This window comes from Struthio camelus, chromosome 6 (genome assembly GCF_040807025.1).
Source record: "Struthio camelus isolate bStrCam1 chromosome 6, bStrCam1.hap1, whole genome shotgun sequence".
NCBI lineage: Eukaryota > Metazoa > Chordata > Aves > Struthioniformes > Struthionidae > Struthio > Struthio camelus.
The window spans coordinates 5,198,542-5,222,567 of NC_090947.1; the positions used below are offsets into that span (position 1 = coordinate 5,198,542).

The 24,026-nt window shown below is 43.2% G+C and overlaps 1 protein-coding gene across 3 annotated transcripts in view; it reads left to right on the plus strand.

Moving 5' to 3' along the window:
• BARD1 (BRCA1 associated RING domain 1) overlaps window positions 1-24,026 on the plus strand; it is a 47,007-nt gene that overhangs the window by 18,128 nt on the left and 4,853 nt on the right. For all 3 annotated transcript variants that reach the window (XM_068947876.1, XM_068947877.1, XM_068947878.1), the window contains 5 exons: window positions 1,695-1,775; window positions 2,481-2,653; window positions 13,348-13,456; window positions 14,976-15,111; window positions 16,351-16,443. In XM_068947876.1, coding sequence (XP_068803977.1) covers window positions 1,695-1,775; window positions 2,481-2,653; window positions 13,348-13,456; window positions 14,976-15,111; window positions 16,351-16,443 — 592 coding nt within the window. The remainder of the gene's footprint in view (window positions 1-1,694; window positions 1,776-2,480; window positions 2,654-13,347; window positions 13,457-14,975; window positions 15,112-16,350; window positions 16,444-24,026) is intronic.

Genomic DNA, 24,026 nt, shown 5'->3' on the forward strand with positions numbered 1-24,026 from the left:
ACAGATCCCCTCCTCCAGTGAGAACTTGTCTGTAAACTGAGAAATCCCAGTTTTCTAATTTTGATTTGGACCTAGTTTTCATTCTGTGTACGTTGCCAGTACTTTTGCGCCCGCCAGCAGTATTTCCTTTATTAAAACTACAGCAGTGTTTTGCAAACTAATGTTCACGCAGCTGGTCTGAAAAGCTGTGATACTACCTAATGCCCACACAAATTATTGGCTACGCTTGCTGCTCTATAGGAGTACTGTTGAAATGTCAAACCCTTGCGGTGGATGTTTGCAAACTGAACTTTAACAGAAAAGCTCGGATTTTGCTCGTTATAGGCAATTGCATCTCCTGACCATAGAAGAAGATAAAACGTTGATCTCTTTCCAGGCTGCTGCTGAATAACTGTTCAGATTTGATACATGCCTGTTTCCTTGCAACCCTAGAGTATTCTGGCAGAGCAGCATATTCTTCAATTGCTTGAAATGTAATATTTTGCTGGGACGTCTAGATTGTGAATATACCACATGAAACTTATCTCTGATATGTTAATTTGCTTGACTGCCATAAAGCCAGTGATTTTGAGCTGCCTGTTTTTTTTTTTTTTGGTGAATTTTGAGTTTACGTTTGTTGTGTGTTGGATTTATTTCTGCTGAGCAGAGTTTGTCTTAGTATTTTCTTTTTTCTCTAACTGAAGGGCAAAGATTAAGGCTAACTTGGGTTTCAGAAATGGGGGCGGTGCATTGGTGGCAAGCCACGCAGGAACTTGAGGCTGCTTGGGGGGACAGAGTCTGTCTGCTTCCAGTCTCTTTAGACTCCTCCTTCACCTGCTTCTTAAGACTCACACTACGGAGACTTCCATGCCTCAGCTCCCCCAGGAGGCTTCTCCTTGCCTGTTTACAGTTGCATCTGTATATGGTCTGGTCTTGTCCACTTTCTCTCCTATACTTGACTTTAATTGTATCAAAACTTTGGATTTACAAATTCTGCCTGGTTGCTTGCTTTGCCCTTGTTTCTACTCGGGCTCTTTCTTGTTCCCATAATCTCTGCATCAGTTTCCCCTTCCTACATAAATCTCATCCCTTATAGTAAAACTGGAGAATAGTACTTTTCCAAAAAAAAAAAAAAAGGACTTTTCTGCAAATGTAGACATGCAATGAAAGCTGTTGCAGTAGAGCAACTGCCAGAGATAAAGGTTCTGTCTGCTTCAACATAGGTATAGTTGCAGTGTAAAGTAGAAACTCTTTCTTTTTCCTTTTGACTTGAGGAACTACAATTTATAGAAGCTTGTCAGACACATTAATCTATTTTACCTATGCATGTTTCTAGCCAGTCATTTAGAATAATTTGAAAAATTCCATTGTGAAGGACATGCAACATCGGAATAAATGCCCTTGACTTTACTCCTTGCACTCACTTCTAGTGAATAGTGTCACCAGCACAGGCTTGTGCAGCTGTGTATTCTGAATTAAGACCGTCATCTATGCCTTACTCGCACAGCTCCTGGTTTAAATAAGGAATGTAGGTACTTCTGCACAAACAGTATTGGCAAATAGTGATGGTTTCCAAACCGGTTGAATTTTTATCTTGACACTTTCTGAATGGGAGACTTAGGCATTTTTATTGAAACTTAATTAATCTCTTTAACTTTTGCTGTCATAGTATATCTTTGTTACCTTTTGATAACTATTTTTTTTTCCCTGTGCAGGGCGACTTAACAGCTGTTGAACAGCTACTGAAAAATGGGGCTGATCCTAATGTTAAAGACAATGCTGGCTGGACACCACTGGTGAGGGTTTAGGCTTTTTTGTCATCTTATCTTTTGATCAGCGTTCATGTCATCCCTTCTATCCTGTTCTATGTTTTAGTCCCCTTCCCATAATTCATTGTCACCTAAATATGGGCGAAGTGAAGAAGAGACAATAAACAAGTGTAAAAGGGTTTGTTATTAGCAACTACTGTCCTACCCAAATCCCCCTCTCCTTTGCTGGGGTAGGACATGTCGAGTTTATCAGCTTGTGGTTCTGGAAATGAAGAAAATGATTGTGGATGCAGTTGCAGACAAGGTGTACGTTTTATGCATTCTTAATGCCCTCAGTTGTTTTCACCGTTTTGGAACCGTATCAAGTAGTTGAGTGAAGAGTGGTGCACGCTTGAATTACAACATATAACTAAAAGGTTCTTTTCAGCCACGACTTCTTTTCTGAAGAGCACCCTTGACCGAGTGTGTAATTTGGAAGGCTTTGTTCTTTCTATAGGCGGATTTGCACACAATTGATCTTTGTTCAGTTCCTTTTTATGTTTTTTATTGGTACCAGGTTCCAAAGTTAATTCACCTGAGGAATGTAATGCAGTGTCTTCGCATCATCTTCCCTGACCATCTACTGAGAGACGTTTAAAAATAAATGTATTAACTTGTGTGACAGAGGTGCTTTTTCTTAATTCTGTTTCTTTTGTGTCTTTTTTCATCACTACTTACGATTTGCTCAACTAGCACGAGGCATGTAATCACGGGCACAAAGAGGTGGTGGAGCTGTTGCTACAGCACAGAGCGCTAGTGAATACTACTGGGTATCAGAACGACTCTCCGCTTCATGATGCTGCCAGAAATGGGCACGTGGACATCGTTGAGCTGCTGCTTTTGCATGGTGCATCTCGTGATGCAGTGTGAGTAGATGTGAAATGTTATTTTAACTGTAGCAGTAGCTGCACCTACAACTTCCGGAGTGTATGCGAGTTAAATATGACCTAAAGCTATTAATACAGTATGTGCAGTTTATTTGAAGTGTGTGTGTGTGTGTGTTGGGGGGAGTGATTGTTAATCATTGTATGCTGTGCTATGCTTATGTCCCCCTTTTCACAGTGTTCTCTTTTGCATTTGGGTTTGTCCTAAGCTTTTCTTAAGACATCTGATTAGCAAGTAGCTGGTGTATGTAAGCTGAACTAGATGAGCTTTGGATTGGTACAGCTGTTTTTTGTATTATTACTTCTCCTACGCTATTTGCTTTGGGTGTTTCAGACCTGTGTCTCCTACCTTCACAAATGGTATAGCCTGAGTTTTGTAGATTTCCTTCCCCTACTTCTGATTCAAAGCACAAATCCATGGTATACTTCTTAATAAAAAAAAAAAAACAAAAAAAACAAAAAAAACCCTCAACTCACCTATATGTTTAAAAGAAAAAAAAAAAAACCCAACCCATAGTTACAATTCTCAGTCAATTCTCCATATGGATAAATTTCCTGGAGATTTTGGCATTTATGTATGGGAGGTGCTAAAGTATCTGTTAATCCGTGAATAACCCTGCGATCTACCAGCATTGCGGACACTAAATTTTACTTTACCTACTTTGTAGGTTTACTACAAAGTAGGTTTAGTAAACCTACTTTGTAGGTTTACTACAGGCCACCTGACCAGGAGGAAGTCATCGATGAGGCCTTCTACCGACAGCTGGAAGTAGCCTCACGATCACAGGCCTTGGTTCTCATGGGAGACGTCAACCACCCTGACATCTGTTGGCAAGACAGCACAGCTAGGCATAAACAGTCAAAGAGGTTCCTGCAAAGCATTGATGATTTCTTGACTCAGGTGGTGGAGACACCAACGAGGAGAGGTGCAGTGCTAGACCTTGTACTAACAAACAAAGAAGGTCTAGTTGGAGAGGTGAAGGTTGGGGGCAGCCTTGGCTGCAGTGACCATGAGATGGTGGAGTTCAGGATCCTGCGAGGAGGGAGCAGGGCAATGAGTAGGATTGCAACCCTGGACTTCAGGAGAGCTAACTTTGGCCTCTTCAGGGACCTACTTAGGGGAATCTCCTGGGGCAGGGCCCTAGAAGGAAGAGGGGTCCAAGAGAGCTGGTTAATATTCAAGCATCACCTCCTCCAGGCTCAAGATCGGTGCATCCCTCTGAGGAAGAAGTCGAGCAAAGCGGACAGGAGACCTGCCTGGATGAGCAAGGAACTCCTGGCAAAACTCCAGCAGAAGAAGAAAGTCTACAGAATGTGGCAAAGGGGACAAGCCACTTGGGAGGAATACAGGGACGTTGTCAGAGCGTGCAGGGATGCGACAAGGAAGGCTAAGGCCCAGTTGGAATTAAATCTGGCAAGGGATGTCAAGGACAACACGAAGGCCTTCTTCAAATACATCCATAGCAAAAGGAAGACTAGGGAAAACGTGGGCCCGCTGCTGAATGGGGCAGGTGCCCTGGTGACAAAGGATACAGAGAAGGTAGAGTTATTGAATGCTGCCTTTGCTTCCGTCTTCACTGCTAAGGCCAGTCCTGAGGAATTCCAGACCTTGGAGACAAGAGAGGAAGTCTGGAGAAAGGAAGACTCTCCCTTGGTGGAGGAGGATCAGGTTAGAGATCTTTTGTCCAAACTTGACATCCATAAATCCATGGGCCCCGATGGGATGCACCCACGAGTGCTGAGGGAGCTGGCGGATGTTATCGCTAGGCCACTCTCCATCATCTTGGAAAGGTCCTGGAGATCAGGAGAAGTGCCTGAGGACTGGAAGAAAGCCAATGTCACGCCAGTCTTCAAAAAGGGCAAGAAGGAGGAGCCAGGAAACTCCAGGCCTGTCAGCCTCCCCTCCATCCCGGGAAAGGTGATGGAACAGCTCCTCCTGGAGGTCCTCACTAAGCATGTGGAGGACAAGAAGGTGATCAGGAGGAGTCAGCATGGATTCACCAAAGGGAAATCATGCTTGACCAATCTGATGGACTGACTGGCTGGGTAGCTGAGGGGAGAGCAGTGGGTGTTGTCTACCTGGACTTCAGCAAGGCTTTTGACACTGTCTCCCATCACATCCTCCTAGGTAAGCTCAGGAAGTGTGGGCTAGATGAGCGGACGGTGAGGTGGCTTGAGAACTGGCTGGATGGCCAAGCTCCGAGGGTTGTGGTGAATGGCGCAGAGTCAAGTTGGAGGCCTGTGGCTAGCGGTGTCCCCCAGGGGTCAGTCCTGGGTCCAGTCTTGTTCAATGTATTCATCGATGACCTGGAGGAAGGGACAGAGTGCACCCTCAGCAAGTTTGCTGATGATACTAAACTGGGAGGAGAGGCTGACACACCAGAAGACTGTGCTGCCATTCAGAGGGACCTGGACAGGCTGGAGAGGTGGGCGGAGAGGAACCTCCTGAAGTTCAACAAAGGCAAGTGCAAGGTCCTGCACCTAGGGAGGAAGAACCCCAAGCACCAGTACAGGCTGGGGGTTGACCTGCTGGAAAGTAGCTCTGCCGAGAAGGACCTGGGAGTGCTGGTGGACAACAAGTTAAGCATGAGCCAGCAGTGTGGCCTTGTGGCCAGGAAGGCCAAGGTGATCCTGGGGTGCATTAGGCAGAGTGTTGCCAGCAGGGGGAGGGAGGTGATCCTGCCCCTCTCCTCAGCCCTGCTGAGGCCTCCCCTGGAGTACTGTGTCCAGTTCTGGGCTCCCCAGTACACGAGAGACATGGCCCTACTGGAGAGAGTCCAGCGGAGGGCTACCAAGATGATTAGAGGGCTGGAGCACCTCTCCTATGAAGAAAGGCTGCAAGAGCTGGGCCTGTTCAGCCTGGAGAAGAGAAGATTGAGAGGGGATCTCATCAACGTGTCCAAGTATCTGAAGGGGGAGTGTCAAGAGGATGAGGCCAGCCTCTTCTCCGTGGTGCCCAGCGACAGGACAAGAGGCAATGGGCAGAAACTGAACCACAGGCAGTTCCATCTGAACCTGAGGACAAACTTCTTGACTGTGAGGGTGACAGAGCATTGGACCAGGTTGCCCAGAGAGGTGGAGGAGTCTCCTTCGCTGGAGATATTCAAAACCCGTCTGGATGTGATCCTGGGTAACGTGCTCTAGAGGTCCCTGCTTGGGCAGGGAGGTTGGACTAGATGATCTCCAGAGGTCCCATCCAACCTAAACGATTCTGTGATTCTGTAAATATGATTTTAGGTATTGTAGTATCACTGTGTCAGGAGCTGCATACAATTTGTAATTGCGTCCAGTGCACGTTGTCAATAGGTGTGTATACCTAGTAGCATGATGGTAGGATGAAGTTTTGCATGACGTGAATTTCCTTGCCAGCTGCATGAAGAGGGGTAAGCAAGTTCTGCTTAATCGTTTCAGCAGCTCTCTCAATGTTCACTCTTGAAACTTGCAGAGGTAAGATTCTATTGAAAAGCATGGCAAAAGCATGCATAGTCTTGAATATACTGGAGTAAAGAAACTCAAGCCTGAAAAAGTAAGACAAGGATCAGTTGTTCATCCTCACTGTGTTCTTGAACAACAAAGACCGCCTTGAAAAGCTGACACCTTCAGAAGGTTTTCAAACCACTTGGGTATCGCTGACTGGTTGTGTGGCACTCTTGCTTTTCTATTGGTGTTTGAAATTATTGCACAGACAACAGCTTTGATGCAACTCTTTGATAGGACTTTGGCACTTGGAGACTTGCACAGCAGAATCTGGAAAGGCCGGCACTGGGCTTCTCAGGTCTCTTACTAGGTTTACAGTCTCTATTGCATGTATTTTCACAAACTGAGATGAAGCTGAACCTGTTTTTGTTTGCCCTATATGAACAAACCTGACCTTTTGTTTGGGGGGGGGGGGGGGAGCTTTTAATCATTGAAGGAAAGATTTGTGTCAGTCTCGTTATGGCTTAGCTCTTCACTGAATACAGGTAATATCCCATGTCACACTATTTTAAGGCCCAGCTGAATATGTCACAACTCTGCTAATTTTGATATGTTTCCGTAAACTAGCTACCTCTTGCAGCACCTCTAAGTAGCCAAAATTGCTCATTTAGAAGTGGCAAGAAGTCATGTTCTTGACTTATTCTCCAGGGTGTTCAGAATCTCTTGTGTGCAGTCATATATATTTTCCTTAGGCACTCAAGTGGCTTTTTAGCTGAATGTCTAGCAAGAATCTTTAAATGCGTATAGCAAAAAGCTCTTAAGTGATTGGTGTTCAGTAAGAATTTATAATAACGTTTAAACATGTGTTATGTTTTGTGTGTGGTGCTGGAGGAGGGCAGGAAGAGGTTCCTCTTTAAAATGTGTTTGGGATCAAATTTAGCCTTCCTTGGCCTTTGCCTTGCAAATGGAGCCACAAACGCTTTAGCAAAAATCCAGGTGCCCCCCTGCCCACTTGAGGAACGAAATTGAGGTTTCTAAATCTTCTATAGGCTCTCTGTAACTTTGGCCGAAACATTACTGTGCTATGGAAAGGCTTTTCCATTTCACAGAGAGCTTGAGAGATATAAGAAGGGGGCACGCAAGCAAAATGTTCAGGCTTGAAAAGCCTTTACCCACCTCTTCCAACCATTACAACGAAGCTATGTAAACAAGAACAAAGGGCCAAGGCTTAGGAGGGCCTGTGTCCTGGCTCCCTCCCTCCTTTCTTGTGCCCTGCTAATTTTGTGGCACTGAATTGTGCCCTGTACTTTCCCTGAATCATCACTTTGCAAATCTCTTTTTTTTTTCCTGCTACTGCCTCTGGTAATTATCCTAATTAAAAGGAGTGGTTGGATTGGTCTAGGTAAGTGGATTTGCTTAATGTGGAAAACACTTTTCAATGTGGGAACTTTATTATTATTTCTTTTCCATCCAATGGATGCAGGTACCCTTGTATAATAAAGTCATGTCTCTGACAAAACGCTTGCTTTACTTCAGTGGCTCTTTTTTCCTAGACCCCTGAGGAGTGAGGATCAGTTTTAAGAACAGGAGGCAAGAGCAGGGTCATCACTTCAGATGGTGCCGTTATAGTTGTGTGTTATCCACGTGGCTGGTTAGAATTGGCCTCCTTGCGCTTAGGACAGGATCCGCCCACCTCTGCATTATGACGAGGGTTTCTTAAGTAGAAGTGGAGCAGTGAGGAGTAGAAATTGGATCTTATCAAAAAGGTTTATTTACTTAGGACTGTTTCTGAGGCAAGCACAACTTTAAAGGTATGCAGTCTGTATCAAAGCAGTTTTGCCAGGCTGGTTAATTCTCCTGTTTGGGGGGGGGGATGTTTGTTTATGGGTTGTTTGGGGTTTTTTTTTACCCTTTAGGATTTCGGTGAGCTGACTTTCAGCCCAGGAGAGGGCCTTCTTTATCCTAGTATATTAAAGTGATTCTTCATTACCTCGGGGGGGGAGGGGGGAAGATTTCATCAGTTGCCTGTGGTTGCTCAGTCTTTTTCCTAGCTAAGCTGAATAAATTGTCAACGTGCTAAAAGTATTCAAATGTTACTTGGGACTCTAAAACATTTTGCATGAGCCTTTCCTCAGAAAAGCAAATTGTCTCGCTGCTGTTTTGACTGTAGAATTAACTCAGTTTTGTGTTTTAATGTCCCTCGTGTTTTGACGGGTTGATCTACTGGAATAAAAGCAGAAGAATTGTATTGCATAGCCTGTTTAGCGCAGTAGTTTTGCAATTTAGTACAATACTTGATGGTAGTGCAAGATGAAATATTTTTAAGATGTACAGTATTTATAACTGCAGAGGCAACAAGACGGGTAAGATCCCCTGAGTTGTAGGGGAATGTAAGACATGTCCGTGAGCAAGTACAGCCGCTTTTCAAGGGACCTCAGGCAATGCGGTGCGCAGATAGGCGTGCAGCCCTAGCTGTCAGAGGGTTGAGACTTGAGGCTAGCTCAGATTTAGGTTGTCAGGTTTGGAGACCCATCACATGCATCTCATGCCAAGTACATGTATTTCTCAGCAAAACTATTTTTTTTGGAAATCTGCAAGATTTAGTAGTTGGGGCACTTCATTTGCTGTTCAAAGTTTTCACTGACTGGGGAAGATATGAACTGCAAATGGAAAATATTATATGGACCAGTGGACCTATTAATTGTCCCGCTAGTCTAGTTAGTTTTTTAAGTTAATCTCCTACACATAGCTAATTTATATTTTTATAGCTTTTTCTCAGGTGCTCACCCTCTTGAATTTTTTTCCCTGCTTCACAGCAAGCCAAGTGATTTGAAAAATGAGATCTGTGTGTTTGCAGTTTCACAGTACTTCACAAATGCTTTCACTCAAGTGGCCTATCTTGCCAGTTCTTTGTGCACAATAAGTTTAGCATTAGTAAAAATTGTTTTTTGTTGCCTTCCATTTTAGATGTGTGGGTTGTCTTTCAGTAGTCAAAGTCCCATTCTGAACGATCCCAGGTTGAGTGGGAAAGCTTGGGGATAGACTCCAGTCTCAAGTTACAAATGTCATAGGGCAAAAATCATCATAACCTGCTGGTAATTCCAGGAGGCACTAGGCCCATGGCATTGACATAATTTTGTCTGCTTTTTGAGTTGAATCAAGATAGTGCAAGACTTTGCTATCCAAGTGTAAGAGCATGCTGAACTTCCTGACGGCAGCAGGCTAATTCAAAGCCTGGCCCTATTTGGATGTCTAAGCTGGTCTTTCTGGCTACATGGGTTCAGTTTGCTTCCTCTCACACACTCAAAATAGAGTGCTGACTGGCGAGTCCAACACTGGTCAGAGATTTCCACCTGGGAACTAGTTACAGTACAGGATTGGGACCTGGATGCAGGACTTCTGAGCACTGAACTCTCTTTGAGGCTGGGGAAAAGCTTAGTTTATGCTCGGCTGTGGAGCCGTAAATAGCTTTGGGTGTGAAAACGGAGCAGCTGAGAACTCTTGAGTACAAAGTGTTTTATAGCTGTTCTTTGCCTGTATCGGAAGCTTTGCAAGTTTGGGGCTTCCAAAGAATTGGCAGAGGTGTCTCCGTGTTTATCTTCTTCGCTCCGTTTCGTCCCTTATTTCCTCAAAGTTTCCTGAAACGTATAGAAAGTAGCTAAGCTTCTCGCTGTCCGGCCACCGCAAGTGAACTCTGTGCTTTATACCTGAGACTTGAGCAGCGTTGCACTGTAAACTGAATCCTCGCTCTAAAGCTTTTTTCATAAGAAGTTCTTTGATCTGTCAGGCCTGAAGATGTCACCTGTCATCTCCTGTAAAGTCGTACTCGGATGATGTTGCATGGCTCTTCATCGGGCTCGTCTTTGTTCTCGGCGCAGCCAGCCTTCTGCTCTGATTGGAATTTGTTCTAGCTGTAAGAGCCCTCCACCGACTATTCACTACCTTGATGACTGACTAATAAGAGACTGTTTGCATCAAAGGATACATCTGACTCTTGAATGTTTAAATTGACTTGCAGAAAGCCCACTTGCGCTCTGGTAGACAGAAGTGTTTTTAGAGACCTTGTATTCTGGCTTTGGTGTCAGACATGCTCCTGCAGAAGCAACTGCATCCGTCGTCTTTGAGCGTGCAGCTCGTTAAGCCGTCGCACGCGTTTAGACCCGTTCTGAAAAAACTCGCGACCTATAGTAGGGGCAGGAAAATGTTATCATAGATGTTCCTAAAGACGCTGCCTTTATGTGTCGGAGGGGACTTGATGCATATTTCCTGCTTAGTTTCGCTTGAGAAACTAGATGAAAACTCACTTTTTTTCATCCTGAACAAGGTGGGAGATTTCTCTTCTTCTTTAGCTTGACTGAATGAAGACAGAACTGAGCATGTCTTCTTGGCAGCAGCTTGTGCTTCTCGTTCCTGTACAATATCCCCAGCTCTGCTGGTACAGCTGTTCATGTGGCTCCATCTATCTGTTCCCTCATCCTGTTCACAGGATTAAAAAACAGCCACTTCTTGCGTGCCGAAAATGGTTCCTCAGCTACCTGCACTAATAACTGTACCGGCGCTGCAGGGACTAAGACAAAGTCTCTTTCTGATTTATGGTTATTTACTTCTTGGATAGTTAGTGGGCGCCTCTGTAAAAAGAACAAATCTGTTCTGACCTTATTCTTCGCACAGGATGGGTAAATTAAATACTGTGCTCGAGTCTGTCTGGGGGTGTTCCCTGTCTTGGGGTTTGTTTCTCTTCTCTTTTTTTCTTTTTTTCTTCCTGAACTCTCCTCTCTCTCATGTCTCAGCTGCTCTTTCACTTACCCAACAGCGATGGGCTTATTTGAAACCTGAGCTGTTGGATTTCTTGCCGCGGTTTAGCCGTTGCACCTTAACGTCGTAGGCGCAGCCACCAGCTCTGGGATACTGCAGACTGACAAGGTGGCATTTGCAGTGCGCTGGTAAGAAGCGATTGAAATGCTCTTTTAAAAAAAAAAAAAAAGGGAGGGAAAAAGCCTCACAACTAAGTGAATACAGAGGGTGGAGCTGCAGTTCCCTTCTGTACAGTTTAATTGGCAAAAAGACACTATTCTGTATTTAACCGTGATGGCCTGAACTGAAATGTTCATGAGATTTTTTCTTTTTTTTTCTCCTTTTTAGCAGTCGAGGACACCACTGTAGTTTTGATTATAGGGGAGAGGGAGGAAAGAACTCCCCAACCTCTCCAGCTGGCGTAGTGGGGGGTTTTCCCCCCTGCTCTGTTCTTAGTACAAGGTCAGCCATGCATTTTAAAGACGTTAGCGTGCAAGCTAATATTTGTTTCTCTGGATACATTGTTCAAAGGACCTGTCCTGCCGCGGTTAGTCAGATATGGCCCTTATTTGAAGGCAGGCCAAAAGCTACCCCGCTGACGCACGACAAAGCGGGAACAGCAGGACAATATTTAACGGGCTGCAACTGCCAGGGCTGGGCTGAGATTTCCCCAATTATCTTGCCGCGCGCAGAACTTGTGCTATGCTAGCTGTTGGCTCGTTAGGGAGGCAGCCGAGCTGGGGGGGCGCCGACCTCGTGGCATCGGCGACTGCAGCCCAGACTCTCTTCTCGGGGTGGTTTCTGCGGATCGTTTGTTTTCCGAAGAGCGCATGTCAGCAAGCTGTGGTCAGTCGGGAGCATAGAAGGGTCCGAGCCGTCTTTCAACTTTTCACTGGCCAAAACCTCCCAGTTAAGTCAAAGTTAAGACCGAATGATTTGAGCTTTGGTTCAGGCTGTGGCCTTATGTGGAATCCCCTATAAATCATCATCGATTCCCTTTCCGTGCAGGGACGTGTGGTTAAGTAAGAGACAGTGCTCCAAAGCTACAGCTGTTTTTTGACCTCTTTAAAGACTTTGTTGTCTTGATGACTCGGCTTGCGAGGCTGCAGATGCTGAGTCCGGGCTTTGTTCTCAGTGACAGGCTTTCCCCTTCCTAACAGGTCGTCTCATGCCTTTGGAGAGCTAGAGCCGCCGGAGGTGGGGAGAAGAGGATCGGCTGGAGCAGCCGTTATTCTCGCAAAGGGCAAAGCAAGCAGAGCATCTTCCCTGAGTCCTGGCAGAGGAGCGTGTTTGCTAACAGCCATTGTTATACCTGTTCTGCAGGTTCACGTTTTCCTCCCCTTGCTACTGTCCTGCTGCTGCAAAGTTGTGCAAAGGGGAAATAAGTCACGGCTGCGCTCAATGTTGTGTTTATAGCAAACCACGTCTGTCTGACTGGTGTTGAATGAATGGGGGAGGAAAGGGATCTCGACGCGTATCTGCTAACTAGAAAAGTGCCTATGTTGGAAGATACAACGTTCAGAGATACGTGTTATATGACTGGTAATCAACGAAATTACCAAGCCAACTAAAAGCTGAATGAGTTGGCTCTCCCTGTTCTGTGGAATGATATTTGGAGGAATATAAGACACACACTCCACTTCTGGGCGTGGGAGGGAGTCACGATTCCTGAGTAGGAGGCAAATAGTATTTCCAGTACAAGCATAACCGTGTCAAGCTCAAACGTTTAACACAGTAAGTAGGACCTTCTGAGGCGTCTTTGAAGGCCAAAGGGTTAGCCATCAAGAGCTGCCCAATGAATGGGCCTCGCTGATAGATCTGCAGTTGCCTGTGGTTCTGCGCTTGGCTTGCCCGATGAGAAGTAAAGGAAACACTAGCTGAAACGGGGGTAGAGCAGCAGGTTTTGGCAGTGTGCTTTCTGCGTCTGGGTTGATATACGCAAAGCTCAGGCGCGTAGGGAAGCGGACGAGGAGTATGGCGATAATGCTCATAAAGGGTCGTGTTACCAAGGCTTAACTTGTTATTTAGTATGTGTTTTGGCTTTTAGCGAATGTTTTCCTTTGGCTGCTGCCTAACACTTGGTGGGTTCGGATGCAGAATGCGTGTTTATTTTTGGAGTTGAAATGCATTTTCTTGGTTCTGTGACTGCGGTGAAAGATTAGAGGTGAAATTTCTGGGTCTGTGAATGATATCAAAGTGCATCTCAAAGCAGTTTAACAAGGGCTATAGTTTATTTAACTTAACATGCTGCTCTGAACATCTTTCTCCTCAGCTGAATGCAGCAGCTTGTAATTCAGTATCCATCTGTCTTGCATGCAGTTCTTACTTGAAGCTTTGTATGTTTTAGCTGAAATTGCATATTAATAAGAAAGTGGGGGAGAAAAACCACCCAGCAAATGCACCTAGTTAGTTGAGAATCAAGTCACATTTTATTTACTTAAATCCGTCTGTGCTTGTTTTGCCAGTAATATATCTGGTTTGCGGCCTGTGGACTATGCAGAAAGTGAAAAGATGAAGTCTGTGCTAACGTTGCCAGTGAGGAACGCATCACTTTCGTTTAGCCAACCCTCTGAGGTGAGTGTGTTTTTTTTTAAAAACGTAAGTTCATCCTGTAAGTGTTGAAGGCTTAGACTTAAGTAGAGTACATCACCTGCCTTACAGGGAGGCTTAGAATCAGTCGGGAAGCTAACTTGGACAAAACGTTGAAGCTTAATGTTTCTGGAACGTATGCAGGACACTTGCATGCCGTGATATTCTGTGTTATAGTGGCTTTATCTGGGAAAACAAAGGGAGCTTTTTGCAGTGCTGCTTTGTTAAAGGAGAGTAACTACTATGTTGTGTTATTCCAGAAGTAATGTTAATTGAGCTTTGTTATTGGTTGTTGTTTTTTCTGCATACCTAAACTTGTTCTGTTCGCCAAACTGGCTGAAAGCTGTGGCAGTCTTTGCTCCAGGTGCTTTTTGTGTGTCTTCAGCGGGCTGTTCCAGTATCTTCCTTTGCCCAACAATGAAGATGTTAATTCAGTAGCTGAAAAGAGCATATTTAATTTTTTGCCAAAGGTGTCTGAGGACTTGTAAGCAGTATCAGATTATCCGGACTCAACAAGTTAGCGTGTATCAAATGCTTTGTGCTTCCTAATGAACGATGATTAAACTGAGCTGGCTTATTTTAAGCATCCTACTCTGCTTCAGGATATACAGCCTGTTATGATTCTTCCTCTTTGAGGTAATGAGATCCTCATTGGCCAAAAGCAAACTAGTGCAACTAAATTGGCAAGAGCGTGTTAAACTGTTCCTCTCGACTGTAGCAAATGCAAGGTAATGCAGCTCTTCTGTTGCAAGCCAGCAAAGTTAGATTTTGCATTTGCTAGGGGATGTGTGTGTCTGTGGATGGTTACTGGCTCTTACGGGTGACTTGATCCCCAGTCTGAGGCTCATCTGAAGATAACTGGGTCTCAAAGGTATGTCTTTGTGCTGGGGCCTGGGACTACTTACCAAGACCCAGGAGTTGGGAAGTAACCGCATCCTTGTTGGGATAAAATTTAAGCAAGCAGCTCCTACTTTGCATTAATAATATCTCTGCATAAAAACCTTAAGCATTCATTACTTTCAGGGCAATGTATTAGAGACTTTTTAGTATAAGGAAATACAGGCCTTAAACATATAGGTTATTCAACATATTGATAGTATGTCTATTGATCCTGCTTTGCTGAAAGCAGGAGATTTTACTACATTGAGAAATTTTTTTCTCCTCCAACATACAGTCAGCATGGCTGTTCACAGAACACTCAGCTAGCTGCATGTGTGCACGCTAGTCTTTTTCTTAATAACTGATACACAAAAATTGTTTTGGCACCTTCCATAAACTAAGCAAAGTACCTATAATGTCAACTCTCACTCTAGAGCTAGTTTGTTATATATAGATTTATTTATGAACCCTGTCCACTAAGTTTGCCATGAATTGTTTTTCAAAATGCTTATTCTATATTTAATAAAACTGTCAAACAGATTAGTTGTTTTCTTTATGTTCCTGAACATTCAGCTTATGTAGGACTCTTTTTTTCTGTGTGTGTGTGTGTGTGTTTTTTATGCAGCCAATGAGCCCTAGCCAGCCAAGGGAAGGGCCTCTTGGTATACTCGGGAGCAATCTTAATTCAGCGCAACAGAAATTGCTGAACAAACTAGCAACAATTTTGAAAGCTCGAAGCTGTACTGAATTTAACAGCACAGGTAGGTACTCTTGTTGAAATATTTCTTTCCAAGTACCATAAGCAACTACATTTCTGCACTTTATCTGTTAAGATATTAGCTGCAACAATTTTTTTTATCGTTCCTAATAATATCCTTGAATTATTTATGGCAGTAGTAGAATGAAGGTGTGTAGTGTTGCATGTATAATAAGACACTTATGCGCTTCTCTTGCAGAAAGGCACAGGAAAAAATGACTGCTGATTGTTTGTTGGGACTTGCCCCGCTGTCTGTATGAGCCTCTTGAGAGCCTCTTTTTAAGGTCTGGCGAGGCGAGGAAAAAGCAAGCTGTATTTCAGTGGCCTGTTTCCTCCCCGAGTCCGAGGAGGCAGTCTGCAGACCTGAACATGAGCATCCTTTTGCCTGGCTGCTTACTGAGGCAGGAGACTTCTAGGGGAAGCGAGCAGTTTGATGCTACGTCTACTATTTAAAACCCCTAACTACTCAAAGACCTATTCTCTTTACACTTCTTGGAAGGAGTGTTAAGACTTGACTTTAAAGTCCCTTGACATATAAGGCATCCTCTAAGCTTTTATTTTCTAGAATCGAGCGTTACACAGCGAGTCTTGCACCCTCCGAGTGTGTCACTGTTTATAAGTTGACAACTTTCTTCTCACCTGCCACCTTCCTTCAAACATTATTGTTCTTTATTAAGATGATGGAGACCCATTTTACAGGGCTTGGGTGTATTTTTCTGTTTTGGGATCACTATCTTAATCCCGCGTTTTAATGCTATTAGTTTATTTCTTTGGGGTATTGCTCCTGCTCATGAAGGAAGGAAATGCTGAGGTAATTTTCCCCTGTTCCCTCCATACCCTGATTACTGCTCCAAAGTTGTGAGTTGCATTCTGTGAGTCTTATGCTGAAGCACTGAAATGAATAGTAAAAACTCCTGACAGAGTTAAGTATAATTAAAAAAGGGTAGAAAAATATTGCCCCATAAACCTAGGCTTGCTTTCGAAGACTTAAGTGTAAGCTTGGAACTGTAAAAATGACTTTACTTTTTCACAGCAAGTATATGTTAAAAGCCACAAAATTTCTAATGGCCCTTCTGCAGACATATCTCTTCTTAAAAAAGAGACTCAAAAATCATATTTGTACTGGAAGGGGTGATTGCTAAATAATTATGGCCTGTTTATTGTATGTGGCGATTGATGCTTTTCAGCTGCGCATGGTTCTGATTTTTATGGGCTTTTAGTCCTCATATAATCTTTCTTCTAGTAACTCACCTTGTTATCCCTGATGCTCCAATTCCAAGTACTGTCAAATGCATGATGGCTGTTCTGACTGGATGTTGGGTCCTCAAGTTTGAATGTAAGTATTAAATATATGAAATTCCCCCCCTTCCAATTTGTGGATGGACTTCCTGAGAAAATTCTCTCCGTTTTTTTTCACCAGCTGCCCTAATATTGATGCTCCCTTAACACGAAGTGTGTATTTTTCATCTCATGAGTGACAAGAATTTTGATTAAATATAAGTACTTCTCCTCTAAGAAACGTGTGTGTTGCATTGTTAGATGCATGGAGTAGGTCGTACCCCGTGTATCAGTGGAGAATGAATTTGCTCATTGTTATATTAAGCATGATTTGGAAGATTATGGTGAATCTCCTGGGAGAGGAGGGAAGAACACGTTAAATTCTTGAATTTCTTGTGTGTGTAGCTTCCACTGAATTTGTTAGGAAGACTTTGCTTGCCTGGGGTACGTGGTCAGTGCCTGTAGAAAGGTAAGCTGTTGCCTGTCTACATATAAGCTGAGATCTGTTGGATGTTAGAAGTTACAGCAAAAGTAATGCTGTCCGCTGATCACAACCCCTGTTTGCGCTTCCTACGTTTGCTTCCTGCTGAGAAAGCTGCCCCAGCTCTGTGCTGTTACCGGCTCTGTGCCGTCACAGGTATGAGCTGCCAGGTATAGCCGTCTTGTTCATCCATCTAAAAGCATGGGCAGAACAAATGTGCAACTATCAGTACCTGTTTCTGTACGTGCAAGCTCTGCAGGTTGTATTTCTTCAAATAAAATAACCTCCAAGGGGTGATGACTTGTATAGCATCCCCCAACTAGCACGTAGCTGTTGTCATGTTATCTGCCGTGCGGTCTGCTTTAGTGTTTTGTATAGTGTGTGCTTTGCTGCACAGTTGTTCTGAGAACTTCTATCCCAAGTTCTGGTTTTTTATTCATCTTTCTAATGTGTTTCCCTAGTACCTGCTTTCACAGTGGATGTAAAAGCCATCACTTCCCCTTGACCTTTATGGCTAAGTCCTTTTAGCTAAAGAGTACACCGCAAGTGGGTTGATTATCGATGGAAGAATTCACAAATTCATTCCAGTTTCCTGACGTTCATTCAGCTAGCAGAAAATAAGGATTCTTTAAGGATCTAAAATTTCTACCGTCATTAATGTTACAAAGGCATTGCCTAAAGCACCTAAGGGGCGTAGCAGGTTTTCGTAGAAGGCACACCTTCAGGATCTTGAAAACTGCACTCTTTCAGAGAGTCATTTGGCTTCCTGATAGCCAATAATTTGTTCCTTACTGCTTTTTTGAAAGGGCCTTTTGAATAGGTGTCCTCTTGGAGATGCTTTCTGCATCACCTACGAAAGCTTCTGTTTGAACTCTTACAAGCATTCGCAACAAGAAAACTTGGTGTTGCCTTTGTACCGTGATGATTACAAGCAAAAGCAACTTCTTGTTGAATATATAACACGGAGAAATACAGATTATGCTCAAGCAGGCAGAGGGTTTAGTAACTTCGGATACTTTGCTGACAAGTAGAAGGGAGGAGAGGTTAGTCTTCTGTTGGGCTGTGGGGATGCAGCATGAAACTCGGACCTCAAACTGACGTTTAGGTTGTGTAATAGGAAAGGGAGCGTTCGAGTGGTCTGGAGTCGTATCCCGCTTAGCGAAGACGGAAACATCTGTTTCTGTGCTGAATCACTTTGATGCAGGTTCTTGGCTTAAAGCTACTTACAACCCCTTCAGGAGGTCTGCGTGCCTTCCATCATGCACGCTAGGGCTGTTTTCCTTTACTTCATTTTATCTGTTTGCTAGTCGGATGCTAGGAAAATTAATGCTGTCAGTAAAGGTTTGTTGCTTTCTTCCATTGAGTAGTAGGGAGATTAAATTAGTGAGAGCTGAGTTTAAATCCTTGTGGAAGAACTTTATTTTTAGAAGCGAGATTGGGGGAGGAAAATAGATTGGGGGCGGTGAGGGTTTAGTGAGTATTTTCATATATTTTGTTTGCAGTTGAGTTCTGTCTTGAATTGTTAAGAGTACTGATTAGTACACTCCTGTCTGGTAATGTTCCCAGCTTAGTAAGCAACATACTTCTTAAAAGCAAGTGATTCCCCTCCCTAGTGGGAAATGTTAGTAATAACTCATGGGGTCTGATGCAGCTAAGTGCCTATAATTAACAGCACCACTCCATCTGTTCCCACCAGTCTGTTATTAGTCTTCTTCAGAGTCGTTACAAGTTAAAGATTGTTATAACGAATAATGGGACTCCTGCTGATGGAACATTTGTCTAGGAAAAGAGGTCTTTGCTTTTCTTTTCCATACTTTCTCTCTTTATTTATCATGACTTCCTGGCTTCTGTTTGGAGAAGTCTGCTTAAATGTGACACAGGCTTCCAAAAGTCCGTTCGTACTCTGGCTTGCTCCTGTCAAAGCCTCTTCAAATAAGTTGAAAGAAGAGAGTTTCATGTAGTTCAGTGTTCTAAACCGTTCACTCAAAGGAAATTCATGTTCAAGAACTTCAGTGAATTATTTGGAAAAAAACAAAGCTCTCTTCAGCAGTTACTGAAGTGCTGACTATGCATACAAGCGAATATTTAATTTTTTTTCTTACCAAGTAAGCTGCATTTGACTATTCTTAAAGCTGTAGCCTGTGTAATCATTCCAATTCTTAAAAGATGTTGCATACTTGGAAAAACGTGTTTCATTAAAGTCTGTATTTATCAGATTAACCCTTCCATTACAGTAGGCTTTCATGCTGTGTTTCTCTAAAAAGCAATCTCCTCCTTCTGCCTGAATCTTTATGTATAATTCTGTGGTGCTGCAGCTTATGTGTCTATGCATGGAGATATAGCATCCTTCAGTGTCAATAAAGAGGTAATGAGGAGTTTTCCAGCAGAACTTGAGCTAAGCATGAGGCCTCCAAATTTTAGAGACACTTCCATTTTGAGGGTTCCCTTTTGTCTTGTGCTAGAAGCTTAGGATGAAAGGATATCACCACTCTGCGATGTTAGATCTTTACAGCAGAAAAATTTCACCTAACTGGTTGCTAGTTCCATATTTTCCATATGTGGTGCAGTGTCAGCAATATATCCACTTTCAGAGCAGCGTAGAATTCAACAGAGACACCATTGTCACTGTGCTCCTTGCCCTTGGCCATATCTTTCATTGCTTTCATTATTTTATTGCCTTCATTATTTCTGGGACTGTAATAGGGGCACAAAGTAGCATGTCATTATCCTTCGGCGAGTAGGCCGAGACAAAGGTTCGGGTATTACTGTATTTCCCCTCTGCTTCTTATAGATCATAGAAGAACAGTGTAAGTAAAGCCAGCAGAAATCCTTAATAGCTTCTCAGCTTTGTTTTTTCATAAACTCTGAATATCATCTGCTAAAGCAGGGGAAGAAAAACGATCTCGGTGACAATATGCGTTGAAGCAAGCTTGTACCAGTTTTTGCAGCCAAGTACCTGGCAGAACTCTTGAGTGTCTGATCGCCCCAGGTAAGGGAAAACTGATGCAGGAAGAAGCAGCCTCACTGGTTCAGCTCTGATCACTTACAAGAAGGCAAAAAATCGTGCCTTTCCTATATGGACTCGAGACAACAGGGAGATGACTGGAAGGGCCAGCAGATTGCAAGACTGATGTTACATGGCAAAAAAAATCTTTCCAAATTTCTTGGTGCAACATACCCGTCCTTGTTTGGGCTATTAGACAAGAGAAGGGCAAAGCCAGTTTGTGAGCTGACTGCTTCTAAGGCTGAGCCGTCTCTTCCACGCATAAATATGTTTTAGAGAAGAATCTGACGCTTAGTAAAGCCTTTCCTTCCTTAAAACAACTTAAAACTTTTGGTCAGTGGAATTCCACATTCGTTTTGCAGTTGGAGACTTATTTTAACTGCATCCTTCTACAGAAGGACCCACAGTTCTGTCAGAGTTGGTAGAAATATCTTGGGGTGGTGGAGGGGATCTTCTTGTTGTATTGGCTGTACAGCAGAGGGGAATGTGTCACATCTGTAGTGTTGAACTCTTGCACTCCCACTGTCGCTGCACCTCCTGGAGAGGAGGGGAGAGACTGCTTCCCTTTAAAGCCAGCAGAGCTCTAGACCATGAAGCTCCTGGGATTTGCAGAGCGGAAAATGGGGGAGAGGATGGCTGCGACGTGATTTTTGCCTTGCTCTGCAGAGCTGAGTAGGATGGACTGAAATAGGAGGAAAAGGAGACCATGTTGCCAGGACCTGGTTCTCTCTGTTCTGTGTAGTCCAGAAGTTAGTTCGTTCTTAGAGTTCTTTTGTTTTAACTCATTTTTGGTTTGAAGAAAACCTCATGTTTAGGAAGCTTGTTGTAGAGGAAAAGATGGGGAATGTGATCTCATTAGTTTAAAGGCATGCAACAGGATCAAGAATGAGGATGATCACTTCTCATGAAGGTTAACCTAACCGTTGCACCTTAGGAATGGCTACCTCCAGTCATTTTGATGATCAGTCAGGAGAATAGCTATAGGCAATAGTGGTTTAAGAACTACTTCCTTACTGAAAAGATACTTTGTTATTAAAGCAAAGTAATGATTTTCATATTGCACACTGCTAGCTTCTGGCAATCAGTGTTGAAGGGCTTCCTAAGCATCTGGTCTGTCATGTTTGATAACCATCACCTGAATTCCCTTGTCAATTCCCTTTCTAAGGAGATTCACCTTAGTCTCTGCAGCACCCTGTGGCAGTTCCCTGTGTTGGAAAAATAGACCGTTTTTGTCTCACGAAATGAGATCTTTACCTCATTTCACAAAAATCTGATTTTGGAGTTACTTTATAAGCATATGAGAGAGTAAAACAGCCTGCAAAAAAGTATAAAAAACCTTTTGTTCTTAAAGAGACCAGTAGTACTCTTGATGAAAGCGGTCTGAAGCTAGTCTTGCCAAATTCCTCTAAGGCTTTCTCTCAGACCAGTTTTCCTTCTTTTCTAGGAAAATAATCTCATTGGGCTTTATTCAGTCTGCATAAACCCAGTGCAGAGTGAATCAAGGAAGTTTGTCTCGGTTGCATCCTCCTTGGATGTGTAGTGTTTTATCTTCTTTGCTGCTATCTTGTGCTTCTAAATTACTCTCAGCTGTTCTAAAAGATTTTGGGGACTAACCTTTGCTCTTTGCCTTATTAATGCAAATCCAGCAAAACTCCACTAAGGCTAATTGAGTTACTGAGAGCTGCCTCTGGGTATCTGTGAGTGATTACAACTTATTCTTGGCATCTGGTTCTTTCTGTACCTCACCTGATATATGCTGTTTTTGCTGATGCTGTTAGTTTCATTATAAACCGTAAGACTTGCATGAGTAAGGATTATAGGGCTCTGATCTTGATAAATTTTGCAAATAATGATTTCTCTTTTCCAGTACTAGTATGTCCAATTTTGTCAAAGGCCAATAAATGGTACTGCTGGAGTGGGCATCCGTTTTACCTGCTTGCTCCTTATGTACTGGAAGGAGAGAAGGTAGCGGAAGTGGTTTAGTGAAGTAATAAGGAACAGTATAAGCAGTGATGCGTTACTGCTCTTGCCAGTGGCGGGGAGAAACGGTATTCTTGGTGCCAAATGTGGAGTAAGCTAAACATTGTAGTAATTGTAGTAAGCTAAAAACTTTTTCCTGCAGTATTTCCTAGAGACCTTAATGCAGGCTCCATTTTTGCTAGAATCTGGTGCAGACAATCTTGCTTACACCTATACAATGTGCTAGTGTGAAATGAGCTGTTTAAGAGGACGTTTTAACTTTTAATACTCCCTGTTTCTAGGAAGAACCTTACATGACACTTCCGCATCTGTGGTCTCATCCCAGCGTGGTCCTTTGCTAGGCTAGCAGTAAGCTTTTATTAATGAGTGCTTGCACATGTACACTGCATATTGCAGAACGGCTCTGGTCCACGTGGAAGGGAAGAACAACCCTTGTCTTGGTGTGAGTCTTACCCTTTTGCAGGTAACTGATCCAGCAACTGTGATTAAACTGGAGGGCCTTTGAAGCGTAGTTACAACGATCACAGTCTTCCCCTCAGGGAAGAGAACGTGTTAAATGAGTAAATTTGATCACCCTCAAACGCGTCGGGTCCATGGCTCTTAATGACATAGTATCGAGAAATTTCTTGATCCTGACTAGAAAGTGGTCTCATTCCATTTGGTAACAAACCTGAGCAGATTTCTAGTCTGGTCTACCTGTGAAGAAAGCCTAGACTGCTAGGTTGAGAAGTAATATAATGGTTTCTATGCCCTGCTCAACTTTAGCCGTACTCTTAAAAGAAAGCTTACTCTCCTGAACTTTTTTGTTTTCTGTCATTGTTACCCTTTGACCTGTGAAAACTCCTTTAGGGGTGTCTTTGTCCTTCCAGGGTTATCAGTCTTGTTCTGATTGGATTTTTTTTATGAGTACTTAAGATGTCCAATATGACATATTTTAGAGAGGAAGTAGCATAGTATTCGCAGTGTGATAATTGTTTTTTAGTTAAGTAATAGCAAAATGCTCCTCTCAGTTTATTCATTTGACTGTTGTCTTGGCATCAATTTCTCACTTGTGGCTTTTCAATACGGCGTTTAACAGATGACAGTCTATAATTTCAGGAGTGCTGGGAATCAGTTTAACATGCCTCCTATTTGGAGTCAAAGGGTGCTGCACCCCTGACTTAAATAGGAGTAGCGTGAGGTCAGCAGAGCTTCTGAAAATGTCCCTTTAAAGGTAGTTGAGTGATACACCTCTGTGTACGTTATAGCAATTTATTTCATTTTATGGATCCTCTTAATCAGGATGACGCTAAGTGTGGGGGAGAGAATATAAAAAGGGAACTGCCAAGTTATCCAGCCACTCGTACGTATTAGTAGCTTTTAAAACTAATGGCATCTACTCAACAAAAAGACCTGGGCTTTATTGAATCAACTTAGTTTAGCACTCGGAAGTTGTCACAGAAAATAAAAGCCCTAACTGTATCTTTTAAAAAAAAAAAAAAAAAAAAAAGGCAGCCCCACAGTATGCTCTAATCATCTGTCTGTACGCCTCCTATTTTGAATGGGGAGGTTTTAGCACATGGATCCGTGGTCTTTCTGTGGTGGTTGTACCATCTCTTAGTCGCATGGTAGAGGGCTGGCATCAGCCCTGATGCTTCCCAGCGCTACCGTAATGCAGCGAAAGCCGGTTACGCTGTCCGAGAACCTCCTTTAGACTGTTGTATCTAATTGGAGTCACTACATCTGAAGGCAGTAGTGCAGAATTAGTGCTCTAGAGTGATTTGACACTGTTTTGCGTGGAGAAAGAGATGAGCGGAGAATAGGCAAATAAGTGCCTTAATTAGAGGTATGCATAATGAATTAGAGGGCTCAAGTTGTGCTTCTGGGTTTTTTTTTCTTCACAATATGACAACAGGAGACAATTTCCCTCTTGTTTTGCTGTTATCTTTTTTTGATGTCTGAATTGTTTAACTCTTGAAAATACAGAATCTCTTACTGTATTTTGCAGGAGAAATGGACAAATCGGAAGAAATCCTTCTGAACAATGTCTGCACTTAATGGGCAGCTTGCATGCTAGTCTCTGTCACTTAAAATAACTTCTTCCTATTTTCTAGTAGGAAACCTTCCCCTGTGGACAGTTTATTCCGTCCTTGTTCACCTCAGGGTTGTAAGCACCTTCCTCAAACATCTGTTGTTA